The sequence below is a fragment of the Arabidopsis thaliana genome, chromosome 5 (assembly GCF_000001735.4).
Source record: "Arabidopsis thaliana chromosome 5, partial sequence".
Taxonomy (NCBI): domain Eukaryota; kingdom Viridiplantae; phylum Streptophyta; class Magnoliopsida; order Brassicales; family Brassicaceae; genus Arabidopsis; species Arabidopsis thaliana.
In genome coordinates, this window is record NC_003076.8 from 7564522 (window position 1) to 7578756 (window position 14235).

The 14235-nt window shown below is 39.1% G+C and overlaps 3 protein-coding genes across 5 annotated transcripts; 1 reads left to right on the forward strand and 2 right to left on the reverse strand.

Moving 5' to 3' along the window:
• Positions 1-515: 515 nt before the first annotated feature.
• On the reverse strand, positions 516-6588 carry RAD5 (DNA/RNA helicase protein). Its single transcript, NM_122181.3, has 20 exons — positions 5814-6588; positions 5597-5730; positions 5372-5507; positions 5177-5230; positions 4944-5090; positions 4706-4857; positions 4545-4629; positions 4165-4434; positions 3902-4048; positions 3639-3794; positions 3197-3264; positions 2981-3103; positions 2772-2871; positions 2577-2689; positions 2070-2348; positions 1758-1958; positions 1581-1674; positions 1415-1486; positions 1113-1211; positions 516-975 (listed from the first exon to the last, which is right to left on the reverse strand). The coding sequence occupies exons 1-20, from the start codon at positions 6348-6350 to the stop codon at positions 853-855; spliced, it is 3090 nt and encodes a 1029-aa protein (NP_197667.1). The 5' UTR covers positions 6351-6588; the 3' UTR covers positions 516-852.
• Positions 6589-6653: 65 nt separating this feature from the next.
• On the forward strand, positions 6654-13472 carry AT5G22760 (PHD finger family protein). 3 transcript variants are annotated; one of them, NM_122182.3, is made up of 9 exons: positions 6654-7892; positions 8273-8980; positions 9190-10111; positions 10309-10588; positions 10744-10868; positions 10958-11427; positions 11521-11549; positions 11654-12136; positions 12237-13472. In NM_122182.3, the coding sequence occupies exons 1-9, from the start codon at positions 7114-7116 to the stop codon at positions 13139-13141; spliced, it is 4701 nt and encodes a 1566-aa protein (NP_197668.2). In that variant the 5' UTR covers positions 6654-7113; the 3' UTR covers positions 13142-13472. The 3 variants fall into 3 exon arrangements, with proteins under 3 accessions (NP_197668.2, NP_001332280.1, NP_001332279.1); NM_001343760.1 differs by having other exon boundaries at positions 6717-7892; positions 8328-8980; positions 12237-13357; NM_001343759.1 differs by having other exon boundaries at positions 10958-11549.
• Positions 13281-13762, reverse strand: AT5G22765 (uncharacterized protein; the record flags this gene model as incomplete). The annotated part of the gene is made up of 3 exons (NM_001343761.1): positions 13281-13466; positions 13578-13598; positions 13676-13762. The coding sequence occupies 3 exons, from the start codon at positions 13760-13762 to the stop codon at positions 13281-13283; spliced, it is 294 nt and encodes a 97-aa protein (NP_001332281.1).
• Between the last annotated feature and the right edge of the window lie 473 nt (positions 13763-14235).

Here is a 14235-nt window from a genome sequence, read left to right on the forward strand (position 1 = left end):
CGGAATAATAAACAAACCTCTCATTTTAGCTATAATATTAGTTTTAGTGTGATCAAGCCACATATAAAACATATTGGATTAGTTTAGTAGTGGTTCAGGTTGATGTTTATTGGATGGGTAAGTTATGACTCAATTACTTGTGTAGTGTACAGATGGTTTTTAGATATTTTAGAGACTAAATAACACTCACATACACGTTGTTACCTAACTTGAGAACAAATCGTTACCCTAGAAGCAGAGAATTTAGCAGCCGATCCATTTGTGTCTGTGGATATTGGTTTTAGTACAATAATTGACACGTTATACGACTTCAAATCAATCACTTCGTAATTTTGTATCGAAGATGACAAAGCCACGGTATCATAAAATTTGCAATAAAAGTCCCTAAAATCTGTTATAAATCAGTATAGTTTCTAACAGTACAAAGTATAAAGACTCCTAATATTTTATCTTAACAAAGGAAAAGAAGATCACAGGAACATGTTATGTAAAAGTGTCACATTTTCTAGATTTTTAAAGTAATCCTTAAGCCTTTTCACTGTGCAAATTTGTCATATTGAGTTAACTATATAATAGTATAAAGTTACAGTTCATTATAAATGAAAAAGTACAAAAAACAATCTGATTTCCATTACAAAACAACAAAACCCAGATAGGCTTATGGTACACTTGGGAACTCTCACTGCACATTCCCCAAAACTGTGACAATTGTCCATCATATCTCTTGAAAAGAACAAAACCCGTTTTTAGATGCGTTATAATCTCTGATTCTCCTTGCATATAGTGTGACAAGTTTCCCATATATGTAGAATTGTATGATCGACTTCAGGCTTGAGAACAGTTTCTATAGTTTCAGGTAAATAACATCTTGAGTTCCTCTATACGTGCACTTCGTACTTCTTGATCGGTTAAAGCCCCAGAGATCATTCTCTGCTTCCTCGCCTGAACCGCCTCCATTCTCTCTTCAACCGTTCCCTAGGATTCACAAAGGCAAGACATACAAGTTTCTAATGATCATTACTCAGCAACAACATTTTCTGATTTTGGAATAGTTTCAGTGATTGGTCTTTATATGGTTAATGGGGACTAACTGCTGAGAAAGAAGAGGGTACCTTAACGATGAATCTTCTGATTTTGACTTCCTTAGTTTGCCCTATACGATGAATACGCATAACAGCTTGTTCCTCTACCGCTGGGTTCCACCATGGATCCTATAGGACATAACTTGGTTTTCTTTACAACTGAAACTTCTTTAAAACCTATTTTGTATTGTGCAGTACTCATTCACAAGCTTTTGAAACAAAAGGTGGCATGAACTACTACTCGATTTTCATATTTTGGATGAGCTATTACATGGTCTAAATCCTATAGAAACTGATATGATCTTTCATAGATATCTATAGATATTCCATACCATGACAAAAGCATTGGACGCAGCTGTTAGATTTATCCCAACGCCACCAGCTTTTAGAGACATCAACAGTACCTATCCAACAATTGAAAAGGAGACTTTTTAACTTCAATTTCGAAACTAGAAAGTATAAGTATTGAACATTGCAATGTAATGCGACTGCACCAACCAGGATACTGCCATCTTCGGAAAATTCTTTAAGGACCTTCTCTCGTTGCTGCTGACTTAGCGTGCCATCAAGACGGACAAATGAAAAGTTATTCCTGGAGATAAAATTGTGCTATAATTTAGATTCTTAAAAACAATTTATTCTCATAACTACCATAGCAAGCCAACAATGGTATACCGAGAGAGGGGAATTTGGAGGAGATCGAGGAAAGCGGTCCACTGGCTAAAGAGAATGCTCTTAGAGCCTGAAGAACGAAGACCTTCAAGCTCTTCCAGAAGAGCAGTGATTTTCGATGATTCCACCCAATTCTTTTCCACGTCAACCTGGAATCTACTTTCGGTTGGTGCTGTGATGAGTTCTTGTTTGCTTACAGTGTTCCTGAAAAAAACGATTCATCATTCATTATTTGCCAAATTAGACCTTACTCAGACACTCATTGGAATCAACAACAGAAGAAAACTAGTAATCGCAGGAACAACTTCAAGATACCTACACACAGGACATAACCCAGAAGTAGAATTTCTCCAACTTGCCAAGAGACACTCACGACATAATCTATGAGCACATGGCGTTAATACAGCATCCTCAAGTGCTTCAAGGCATATTGGACACTCTCCTTGCTCTCCTTTGCGCAGTTCCTCTACCACCTCCTGAACAAAAGCCTCTGACGGTACATCTTTTCCTTCCCTTTCTAAGCCAGAAGACTTTCCACTAAGGAAACGTTTAGAAAGCTTATTCAGATCAGAGTATTCCGCTGTATCCCCTCGACTGGATGCAAGAAAAACAAGAGACTGTTATAAGAAATATGGCAATTGCGTCAACAAAATGTCAAACAGAAACAAGGGCTACGGATGCATGTTTCTTATACCAAATTGCCATTATCTACGATATGTTATTGGATATTTTATACAACGTCATGCAACAGATTAAGTAGCCATGGAAGTTAAACCCAGCAATGTGTATCTATACTAAATAAAAAGCCAGTAAAAGCCACACCTCATTACTAAAAATGGGTGATCACAACATTGTCGAAGACGCAAAAGCAGTTCCAGGATCGAAGCATAGTTATGAAGAACTTTGCCTTGTTCAACAAATTGATCAAATTTGACCTGAAAAAGATCCGTCAGCATCTTCAGTATAAGGCATCTTAATAACTAAAGTTCGAGTAAATAATCCTAAGGAAAACAATACCTTGGATCTTTTAAATAGCGCGTCGTAGAAATCCCTCTCAGACTCCGAAAGTTCACAGTAAATGACCCGTGCATCAGCAGGGGGTAGAACAAGAATCGGCCTAAAATAAACAAACAAGCTTCAAATTAACCGAGGAAACTCAAAGGAAAATATTATGTTTTATAAGCACAGGAAGTTATACAGTAATCTATTATTTGTAGTATTCCTACCTTCCTTCTCGGTCTGTGCTAGACTTTGTTCTCCTAAGCATGATAGGTTTTAAGATAGACTGCACTAGCTTTAACCCTCTCTCATCACCCTCTTCAAATGGCTTTTGGACAAGTTTATTCCACCTAAGAATAAAATATGTTCCAAATTAAAAAGCTTCAAGTAATTCCATACCAAACGTTATGTGTTTCCAACCAAAGATAGATAAGGACCCTTACCATGCCCAAGTTCCCCATGGTTCAATCCTCAAAAACCGTAGAAGGCTGTATAAATCCTCCAGATTGTTCTGTCAATAAGATAACATGTGAAATGATCACAAAGTTCCAAATAGGACAAAAAATTACTATTCACCATCCATTTGAATGAACCAAGATATCATGCCAGCAGACATATGGATACCAAAATTGCAAGCCATATGAAATAAATCTTCAAAGACAACTTTGTGAGATAAAGTCGAGACTTGTGTACAATAAATCATGCACAACAAGTTGATATCCTTCTAACAGAGATTTAGACCATTCGAAACTCAGGTGAATAACAAATGTCCAACTACTAAAATTCTTCCATAGATAGAATGGCAGTGTCCTAATAAAGTTTGGTCTATAGGACGGTCAAGAACAAAGATTTTCTTTCTAAACCCTAGACAAAAAGACCAATCACCTGAATAGGAGTACCCGTAAGACACCAACGCCTATCAGCAACCAGAGCTGCAGCAGCCAAGGAAATTTGGCTTTTTGAGTTTTTGATGGTATGTGCCTCGTCAAGAACAATCCTAAACCATCGAACTGCATAAATTCCTTCATGGTCTGCTGAGTTCTAAGAAGAAGAAAAACGAGAGAAGATAAGAAAATGTTCATGTGATGCTTTTATAAACTATATACATGGAATAATCCATGACCCGAAGACTCTTGTATGAAAGATACCTCTTGCGAGAATTCGGATGTTAGAACTCCATATGTGGTGATTACCACATCACTCTGGGAAAGAAGTTTTGCATCCTTCGGCCTGCTTTGCCCATAGTGAACATAGACAGATAGAGACCCAGGCTTTGCATGCATTTCAATCTCTGTCTGATCATAAAGCAGGAGCAAGAAAATATTAGCTGACACAAGGAAAGACAAAGAACAATTAACAACTTTGACGGATAACCAAACTATAGTGTGCACGTGCATTAAGCATGGAATACCTTCCACTGTCCTAAAAGTGTCATCGGACATACAATCAGGTTACCACCATTTTGAAGTACACTTTTTTGTTCAAGAAGCCTCTTATCAAAGCCTAGAAATTTGGTTGCCTTCACCGGGGGACTAGTGAGATCATCTACAGAACTGCTGATCACTTTGTCTCCTTCATAGTTGGGGCATAGAAACCCAGTTGATGCAGCTTTCCAAGAATGGGCAAGCAAAAGGGATATGGTCATTACAGTCTTTCCAAGACCCATTGCGTCTGCTAATATCTACAAAAGTTTTAGGATATAATATTATTACAAAACAGCTATATAATAAAGTGACAAAATCTAAACAATAAATGAAAGAAATTTTTATAGGTGGGGTATTGAGATCATACTCCTCCTCTTGCCATTTGAAGTGTGCTAGGGAAGTGTATTGTAGCATCACCAGTAAAAGAATTCAGGTAGACAACCAGTTCCCTCCTATTGACATAAAACAGATAGTAAATATCTTATCTGACTCGCACTAAAGTTCGAAGGCAATAGAAATATCACTCACTTGTCTGCTAAACAGTATGCTTCCCAACACGGGTGAAGCATTGTTGCTGCCTCATCAGTGCAATTTCCTTTCTCCAGTTGGGTCATCCAATGAAGTGCCTGCTTTTGGTATGGACGAAGCTCACACAGAAGTGTATGTGGAGTTTCCATTTCCTGTTGCAAAAATTTTCATGCAATTTTCCAAAGGAAATTTCCAGTGTTGGATATAAGTAAGCAAGAAGTCTTGAAAATGAGAATACCTTTAATCCAGAACTGTCCCCAACACCAACAATGTTATCAAGATCACCATCGCTGATACACTGCTCATTTTCATCTCCGTTTGCATCTTGATTCATATTCTTGACCTTGTTTAATTGAAGCAACGAAGTAGGAATAGCAGAACCATCCTATTTCCATAGGGCAGAGAGCAAATGACAAATTTTACAGGCAAGAAGTCAAATTTTAAGATGCTAATATAATAAGTAATATTTACCTTGGAACTCAAAGGTCGCTTCTTAGAGTAAAAATCCTCTGGAGTAAACTCTGCCTAAATATGATGAAGAATGGAAAAATTTCTTCGTCATCTCAAGATTATTCAGTCACATCATATGAGAAGTATATGGGAACTACAAACTGCAATCTATAAAAGAATCCGCATATCAAGTTATAGGCAAGGAATAACCATTACCTTCTTAAAGGGGATCAAACCGAGTAACCGAAAGAGATTTGGGAGAGGATGGAACATTGATTCCTCTGCCGTATTACTAGCTGTCTTAAATGAAGTCGCACTATGCTTTTGAAACATGGAACTATTAATGTACACGCTGTTTCAAAAACAAACTCACACCACTTCAAACACTAATGCATCTATCCTGAAATTGTAAACGGGAACACAAAAGTTTTGTATGCATACCTTACAGACAGAAGAATTGTATCCATGATGCTCAAAGCTTCAGGCGCCGACTTGCAACTGCCTTCTATCCTAATTTTCTTGTCTCTCACAAGTGGTAGAAGACACCGAGCCCACTCGTTTGGTATTCTACCAATCTACCACAAGAGCCCATCATAGTTAGTTAACAATTCCCATCTAACAAACTTAACATAGCAAATAAAAAAGATGTGAAACACACCTCTCCTGAATCCTTTGTAGAGAACCTAACGATATCAGAAGCACCACGCAAAGCTGGCCTTCCCCGCCCAAAACCGCGCTTCCCAGGCGTAGTCTCAGGCTTTAATCCTTTACTATGCGGAAACGTGAACACCAATTCATCACCAGACTTCAATTTCCTTCCTTTACATGTCGATAACCCAGCCAATTCAGAACAACCAACAAACCACCACTCATTCCCTGAAACACTCTCTTCTCCTCCACCATTAACACTCTCATTTTCTTCCTCCACGCGATGATTCGCTCCAACACTTCCGCTGTCACCAAAAGTACAGCCCTTTAATCCACTATCAACTCGCTTCCCTCCATTAGAGCCGCTCGGGGTAGGAGTGGCTACATCAGGTTTGGCGAAACTTGGAGTGTCGAAGATTATATTGATAGCAGCCGTTGGATCATGATTCGCCATGTGTAAAGCCCTGATTATATCCATATCTGAGTAATCGGAACCCACGACTGATCTGACGGTGGAAACAAGATCGTCTGAGACTTTCGTTCCCATTTCCAAAACCCTAATCCTACAATTTTCCAGGGAAATTTTGAAACTTTACTGAAAATTCAGTGAGCTTGTGGCTAAAGAACGCCGGAAAAAGAAAACCCCAATGTAGTACAGTGGCGAATTATAGAAATTGAAGTAGATCGACGACGACGGCGTACGAAATCTGCCGGACCCGAGAAACGCGCGTAAATTAGCGACGAGTCTCTCAAATTCCCGCCATTATATTGTTTTTTTTATTCAAGTGATGAAAATAGAAAGGTAAATTCAAAAACGGTGACGTTTTAAAATCCCTAACGGGTCTAGATCCGGGTAACCCGCATCCCGAGTTGAACTCAGTTTAACAATTAGACCACAAAAATCTGCCATTAACTCAGAAGTGAGAAGTGTAGTAGAACCATTCGACACGATTGAAAAAGCTCATCTTTTTTATTTCTATGTCTCTCTCTTTTGGTTACGTAAGCTCTCTGTCCATATGCTTCATTGATGGTGGTGGTTATCAAAATCTAGCAAGGTTTTAGCTTCAATTCTGTCCATATGTTTATCCATTTCCAAGCTCAGACGTGAAAAGATTTCAGATTTATCGCTGGATCACGGCTTTGATTTCTTTTGCTTCAGCTTTGAATTTGATTTCTTTTGCTTCAGATTTATCGGTGGATCTTAGATTTTGATGTGGGTATATGGTTCGATTTTATAAAAAGAAGTTAGATTTTTGGAATCATAGAAAGGGATAAACGAGAATTGAAATCTGGGGATTGATTTGGATCTGATGGAAGGAAAGGTGGCTAAACCTAGAGGTAGACCAAGGAAACGCCCCAGACCAGAGGATCTTAATGGGGTATCTAATCGAGGGAAGAGGCCGGTTTTCGAGGTGAAAGTGGCTGTACCTAGATCTCTTCTTGGTCGTTATGTGTTGAAAGATGTTGATGACAGTGGAGTTTTTCTTGGGAAGATAGTTTCTTACAATACTGGGTTGTACAGAGTTGAATATGAGGATGGTGATTTTGAGGATTTGGAAACTTGTTATCTTCGCCAGTTAATTATTGGGGATAGTTACTTTGATGATGAATTACGTGCTAGAAGGAGTAAATTAGACGACTTTATTCTGAAGAAGGACGAAAAGAAGAAAACAGATTGCCTGAAGAACAAAGGAGTTGAGGTGCCCACATGTAATAGCCCAAGTTCTGTGGCAGAAGTTGAAAGTGGTTATTCATCTTGTGGTTTGCCTGAGTGTGAAGATGACATAGATCCAGATTTCGAAAGTATGTCTCCTCTTGTTCCACCAGTGGAGTTGCCTTCTTCATCAGGAACAATTGGTATCCCTGAGGAGGCTGTGGTGTATCTATTATCTGTATATGGGTTCTTAAGATCATTCAGTGTTCAGTTATATATCTGCCCATTTGGATTGGATGATTTTGTGGGAGCTTTAAATTTTTTAGGACCTAATTCTTTGTTGGATGCCGTTCATGTTGCCTTGATGCGGGCACTGAAAGGTCATCTTGAGAGACTCTCCTCAGAAGGGTCTGAAGTGGCTTCAAAATGCTTGAGGTAAGCACATACAACTCTTGTCATTTACAGTTTTCAACAGATATTTCTTTGTTTCTTCTTGGAGATGTTTCTAGTTAACTTTCATATATTCCGAGTTATTTCTGTGAAACAGTAAAATTAATTTGTTGGATATCTGAATTTCAAGGAAGCAGAACTGCTGACATTATTTTTCAAGCTAGTAAAAATATACATTGTTATCTTATGTATGCATACATGCAACAAACCTTTTATAACAGCTGGGAGAAAAAGGCCTATGGCTGTACAGGGACTGCAATATAAGCCTCTTATTCATAGTTTAGGTGAAACTTGTTTTAGGTCTCCCATTATCCCATATTTTAGTGGATAACAATTCGGGGGTTTTGTTGCATTGCCATCTGCAGGTGCATTGATTGGAGCTTGCTCGATGCGCTAACTTGGCCTGTTTATTTGGTTCAGTACTTTGCTGCCATGGGACATGCAAGTGGGCCTCTCTGGAGATTTTTTAATGAATTTGTTGTGGAGAAAGAATATTGCTCGTCACCTGTAGTAATGAAGTTGAAGATCCTGCAAATTCTGTGTGATGACGTCTTTGATGTAGCAGATTTAAGAGCTGAAATTGATAACAGAGAAGAATCTGAAGTTGGATTTGATACTGATGGAGTAACTGCTGAACTTCCTGAAAATGGACCTAGAAGGGTCCACCCCAGATTTGCTAAAACCTCAGCTTCCAAGGAGAAAGAGCTTAGTGAATTTGTTGCAGTGAACCATGGGATAAGTTCATTGAGCGACTCAAAAAATTGGAGTTCAAGATACACTGATGGTGGTCCTAATGGAGATAGCCCAGATCTGGATGCAAACAGTGATGAATGTAGGCTCTGTGGCATGGATGGAACGTTGCTGTGTTGTGATGGATGCCCTTTAGCATATCATTCAAGATGCATTGGTGTGGTCAAAATGTATATACCAGATGGGCCGTGGTATTGTCCAGAATGCACTATAAAAAAAATGGGGCCAACTGTTGTTTATAAAACGTCACTCAGGGGAGCAGTGTATTTTGGAGTGGATCCACATGGGCGACTCTTTTTGGGTACATGCAATCTCTTACTGGTGTATGTTTTCGACGCCTTATTTCATTTCAGATACTTTGCTTTTCAAATTTATGGAAATAGAGTTGATCTCTCAGTTCTATATCTCACGGAAAGTTGTTTTTGCACTTTATACTTTAATAATTCTCACTCATCAGCTTGTCTAGATTTTACTTATATTGCATGTATTATTTTTTGTGTGGATGCTGATGAATATTTCGCTTATATCACAGGCTTAAAATTAATGTCCATGCGGATGCAGATATCAAATATTACAATGTCACCGACATTCCAAAAGTTGTCCTGGTACTTTTGTCTGCAACGAACCATAGACTGGAATATCTGTATATATGCAAAGCGATCTCACAATACTGGGATCTGCCTGGAGGTGTGATCTCTTATCTGAGAACAGTGGAGACTGATTTATCTCACATGCAAAAAGAAGGGGGCGACGAGGTGTCTGACATAGGTGAGCCAGATAGTGCAAATAGTTCCAGTGGAAATCTTATTCAAAATGCGGTTAGGCTCCACCCATCTGCCTCAGGCTATACTGGTGGTCCTGTTTTAGCAAGATCAAGTGGAGCGCAAGAGAAGAATTTGGTTGCAGTCAGTACACAGAAGGGTTTATCATTTAAACCTCATTCTTACATTAATCATTACACAAATGGAGAATTGGCTGCATCAGCTGCTGCTACTTTGGCTATCCTAATGTCAGAGGAAACCCATGAACCTGATCTACACAAATTTAGTAATGCCAAGAAAGCTGCATCAAGTAACATCTTGCTACAGATGAAAGCATTTTCGATAGTAGCCTCGAGTTTCTTCTGGCCAAGTCCTGATAAGAAGGAAATTACCAGAGAAAGGTGTGGATGGTGTCATTCTTGCAAACTCACATCAGCAAGTAGGAGAGGATGCATGTTAAATGCAGCTGTAACAGGGGCCACCAAGAGTGCTATGAAAATCTACAGTGGCCTTTTTCCTCTAAAGAACGGGGAGGGGGTACTTTCTAGGATCGCAGCATATGCCCTATATCTCGAGGAAAGCTTACGTGGTCTCATTGCGGGGCCATTTCTTAGTGAGAGTCTTAGGTACCAGTGGCGTAAGAAGTTAGAGGAAGCTTCAACATGCAAAGCGATGAAAGCCCTCCTGCTTGAAGTAAGTAAAACTTTTTCATTCTAAAACTGTTCGGTTCTTATTCACGTTTTTTTGCTATTAAAAATAATTGTACTTTTTCTTGTCATTTGCACTGTTCAGATTTGATGTTGTCAACTATATATAGTGATATCTTTGGTTTGTCACTATATGTATCGTGTTTTCATTGGCATGATATGGTTCATTTTGCTTGTTCACAGCTTGAGGAAAATATTTGCAGTATTGCTCTGTCAAGCGACTGGCTTAAACTAATGGACGATTGGTTGATAGAACTTTCTATCTTTCAAAGCGCTCCAGTTACTGTTGGGGCCACACAGAAACGTAGACCTGGTAGGAGGAAGCAGAGGAACCAGGCTGAAAATACGGCCCAAGGTTCTGATGATGATAGCTTTACTTGGTGGCGAGGGGGGAAGTTATCAAAAATTATACTCCTCAAGGCAGTCTTGTCGAAGCCTAAGATAAAGAAAGCAGCTTGGCAAGGTAAACCTGATTGGTTATGCTTTTTGCGCTTGTGAACAATTCTCACGTATGCATTCTTATAGTTTTTTCTTTTTTGATACTTCGACCGGAGATATCTTATTTGAGTTTTACTCTGGGGATAGTGCTAATTTGTTTTGTTTTTTTTATTCCATTAGGTGGTACGAAAAAGTTTCCTGAATTTAATTATGGTGATGGTTCTTACATTCCTAAAAGAAGCAGGCGGTCTATTTGGAAAGCCGCAGTTGAAAGTAGCAAAAACATTTCTCAGCTTGCTCTTCAGGTTTGTCTTCTATTATCAATGCTTATTCAAATGATTCTGTGTATATGATTGTTTTTTAATCCCCTGAAATTCAACTGAATTGGGGCCAGGTTAGATACCTGGATATGAATATAAGATGGAGTGAACTTGTACGCCCAGAGCAAAACGTGCAAGATGTTAAAGGTCCAGAGACAGAGGCCACTATTTTCAGGAACGCTAGTATTTGTGTCAAGAAGATTATAGATAACAAGGTTAGATACGGAGTTGTCTTTGGGAATCAAAAGCATCTTCCATCCCGTGTCATGAAGAATGTCATTGAAGTCGAGAAATCTGAAGATAGAAACGAAAAGTATTGGTTTCATGAAGCACGCGTTCCCTTATATTTGATCAAAGAATATGAAGAAAGTTTGCATAGGGTGGTACACATACCTTTTATCAAGAAGCCATCAAGAAAAATATCAAAGCTCCAGAAAAGGCAACTAAAAGCTTCTCGAGCAAACATATTTTCTTATCTAGCCTCTCGGAGGGACAACACGGAGAAGTGTTCTTGTGCATCATGCCATCTCGATGTTTTTTTGAGGTATTATTTTAGCTTTCTTCACCTTTCAAGATGCTTCTTAAAAAATCTGATGTAGCTCATTTATTTGTGTTCCCGTCCTCTACATGTCTATAGGGATTCAATAACATGCAGTACTTGCCAAGGTACACTACACTCGCTTGCTGATGGATTTGACAACATGGCAATATTACGTTTGCTTATTTGGGAATTTATCTGAATAATTGTGGATTTACTCTTTGCCTCTCAGGTTTCTGTCACAAGGAATGTACTATGAGTTCACAACACACAACTGGGCAGTTGGAAATTTTGGTAACCTGCAAACGGTGCTACCTTGCAAGAGCACGTTCACAAATCAATATCAATCACAGACAACCAACAACACCCAGTGTCCTGATCAACGGTCAACTTCAAAATGCAGCCACTTCAAACACGAAGACACAGATTAAGCGTCTTAATCAACAGTTACCATCTTCCAAAACAGGCGACAATGCTTCAGGAGTTAAACAAATCACTCCGGATTTCAATTTGGCACCGAAAAGTAAACACAAGACATTGTCTTGGGGAGTCATATGGAGGAAAAAGAACTTGGCAGACACAGGTGTTAGTTTCAGACATGAAAATGTTATGTTGGCTGGACGATCTGATCAGCCGAATCTGCAACCAGTTTGCTGGATCTGCAAATTGCCGTATAATCCTGGCCTAACATATATTCACTGTACAAGTTGTGACAGTAAGAAAATTTTTACTCACTCTAAATTCTATACTGAATTGTACATTTCGTCAATGCCACCATTTTGCTCTTATAATTCTAATCCTAGATCTCTATGCAGTGTGGTACCACATCGAAGCGGTCAAGCTCGAGGAGTCAAAAATTCCTGAAGTGGTTGGGTTCAAGTGTTGCAGATGTCGTCGTATACGATCACCAGATTGCCCTTACATGGATCCCAAACTCAAGGAACAGAAGCAGATGAAACAAGTATTCTTCAGGAGGCAGAAGCATGGGCAAGGAAATACCGGAATTGATTCGGATTCCGAAAGAATGTCTGAACCGAAAGACTCGTTGCCCTCTACTCCCTCATTTCTCTCTGAAGATACGTTTGTTCCAGAGGATGATCCTCTCTTGGTGTCAGTTTCAAAAGTCGAACAAATTACACCAAATAGTTTGGATGTGGAATGGAACGAGGATGGTTGTGTGCCAGGACCACAGAAGCTACAAGTGAGGAGACCAGTAAAACGTGAAGACACGGACGGGAATAATAATCTTTCTTATACCGAGTTTACAATGCATCCCGAATCAATGCCTGTTGTGAAACCAGAAATGGAGCCAACATTTCCTGTCATGGAATGGGATGCATCTGGCAATAGCAACAACATGAATGAAGGCGAGCTTATGTTTGACTACGAAGACATGGAATTCGAACCTCAAACATATTTCTCGCTGACCGAGTTGCTCACAACAGATGATAGTGGCCAGTGCGATGGATATGGAGATGACAAGGATGCTTCAGGAATCACGGATAACCCAAACCCTCAGGTTGAGGCAATGGAACAGTGCACGTCATTTCTCTATGAAAATACAATTCCATGTCAGATATGCAAGCATGTGGAGCCAGGACCTGACCTCACATGTCAGACTTGTAATATGACAATACATTCTCACTGTTCTCCATGGGAGGAGGAATCTACGTGCATAGGAGGTAGCTGGAGATGTGGTCGTTGCCGTGAGTGGCTGTAGCTGCCAACTTTTCTCCTGCCAAAGTTAAGGGGTTCCTCTCAATTCTTTTTTGTTTTTATAGGCTAGGCCCCATCTGTGCTGCTATGTTGGGGTTTTCAATGAAAGCAAAGAATATGTGTTGTCGATAGAAGAAGTAAAATTAAATTTGTATGAAGAATAATTTGATGTTCTCATTGCAATGGCAGAAGATAAGCTCGTTTTGTTCTTGTTGCTGCATAAGGAGTGTCTGAATTCCTTTAATGCGCTTTTTGCTTGGGATTGAGATTATATATTTATTCCTTGCGTCTTCTGTGTCTTTTGCAAAACCAAGTGTTGCGTGTGCATGCTGAGTCAGGTGAAAACATTAACATATATGAGATACAGCAACCAACAGCATCAATCACCGTAAGCATCCATAGATAGAGAATTGATGGTGATGATGAATAGATAGATATACCTTGAGTGAGGCGCGAATTCGCTGAATGCAAGTTGTAAGAATCAATGAATAAGCCGGCAAAAATTACAAGAACGACAAAGGTTTGCAAAAATAATAACCTGAGTTTCAGAGTCAGGTAAGGGTAGGTTATCAGAATTATCACTTTGAAGCTCCTTGGCCTGCTTAATCTGCAATCGCCATTGCATATCCTTATAGAAATTGTTAGTCCACAGTCCAAACATTCATTGGACGAATGGGGCGGGAAAGAGCATGACCACGGATAGTTAGATGGCAAAGCCTCCAAAACACTTCCGGGACGGTGTGTAAACCCTTGACCACGATTTAGACTTGTGAGATTTGAGAGAATTATTTTAGATTTTAGAAATTAGAAACTTAAAAAAATTGAGATGTTTTTTAATATAACCTAAAATGTTACACCGTGGGTAAAATCTAGTATGAAAAAAAAAAAGTTGCGTGTTCTGTTAATATTGTTTGTTTTGTTAATAATAATGTTTACTATTTTTAAAATTGAGATCTTGAATGGACATGTTACATTCTTAAGTTTTTGCAGATGTTTCTTGTTTCTATTTTTGCCGTTTTCTTCTTTTTACACTCAACCGGTCGATCTATAAATTTTCAAATCTACTGTGGCAAGTGAAGCGGTTGTGTAACTTTTCCA

What these genes read in the sequence shown, in the direction of transcription:
- AT5G22760 (NM_122182.3), top strand. Translation starts at nt 7,114, where the DNA reads ATGGAAGGAAAGGTGGCTAAACCTAGAGGTAGACCAAGGAAACGCCCC. An exon ending in GTGGCTTCAAAATGCTTGAG is followed by an intron (nt 7,893 to 8,272) that starts GTAAGCACATAC and finishes TGCCATCTGCAG; the next exon opens with GTGCATTGATTGGAGCTTGC. An exon ending in ACATGCAATCTCTTACTGGT is followed by an intron (nt 8,981 to 9,189) that starts GTATGTTTTCGA and finishes CTTATATCACAG; the next exon opens with GCTTAAAATTAATGTCCATG.
- RAD5 (NM_122181.3), bottom strand. Translation starts at nt 6,350, where the DNA reads ATGGGAACGAAAGTCTCAGACGATCTTGTTTCCACCGTCAGATCAGTC. An exon ending in CATCCGAATTCTCGCAAGAG is followed by an intron (nt 3,795 to 3,901) that starts GTATCTTTCATA and finishes TCTTCTTCTTAG; the next exon opens with AACTCAGCAGACCATGAAGG. An exon ending in TTACGGGTACTCCTATTCAG is followed by an intron (nt 3,265 to 3,638) that starts GTGATTGGTCTT and finishes TCTTATTGACAG; the next exon opens with AACAATCTGGAGGATTTATA.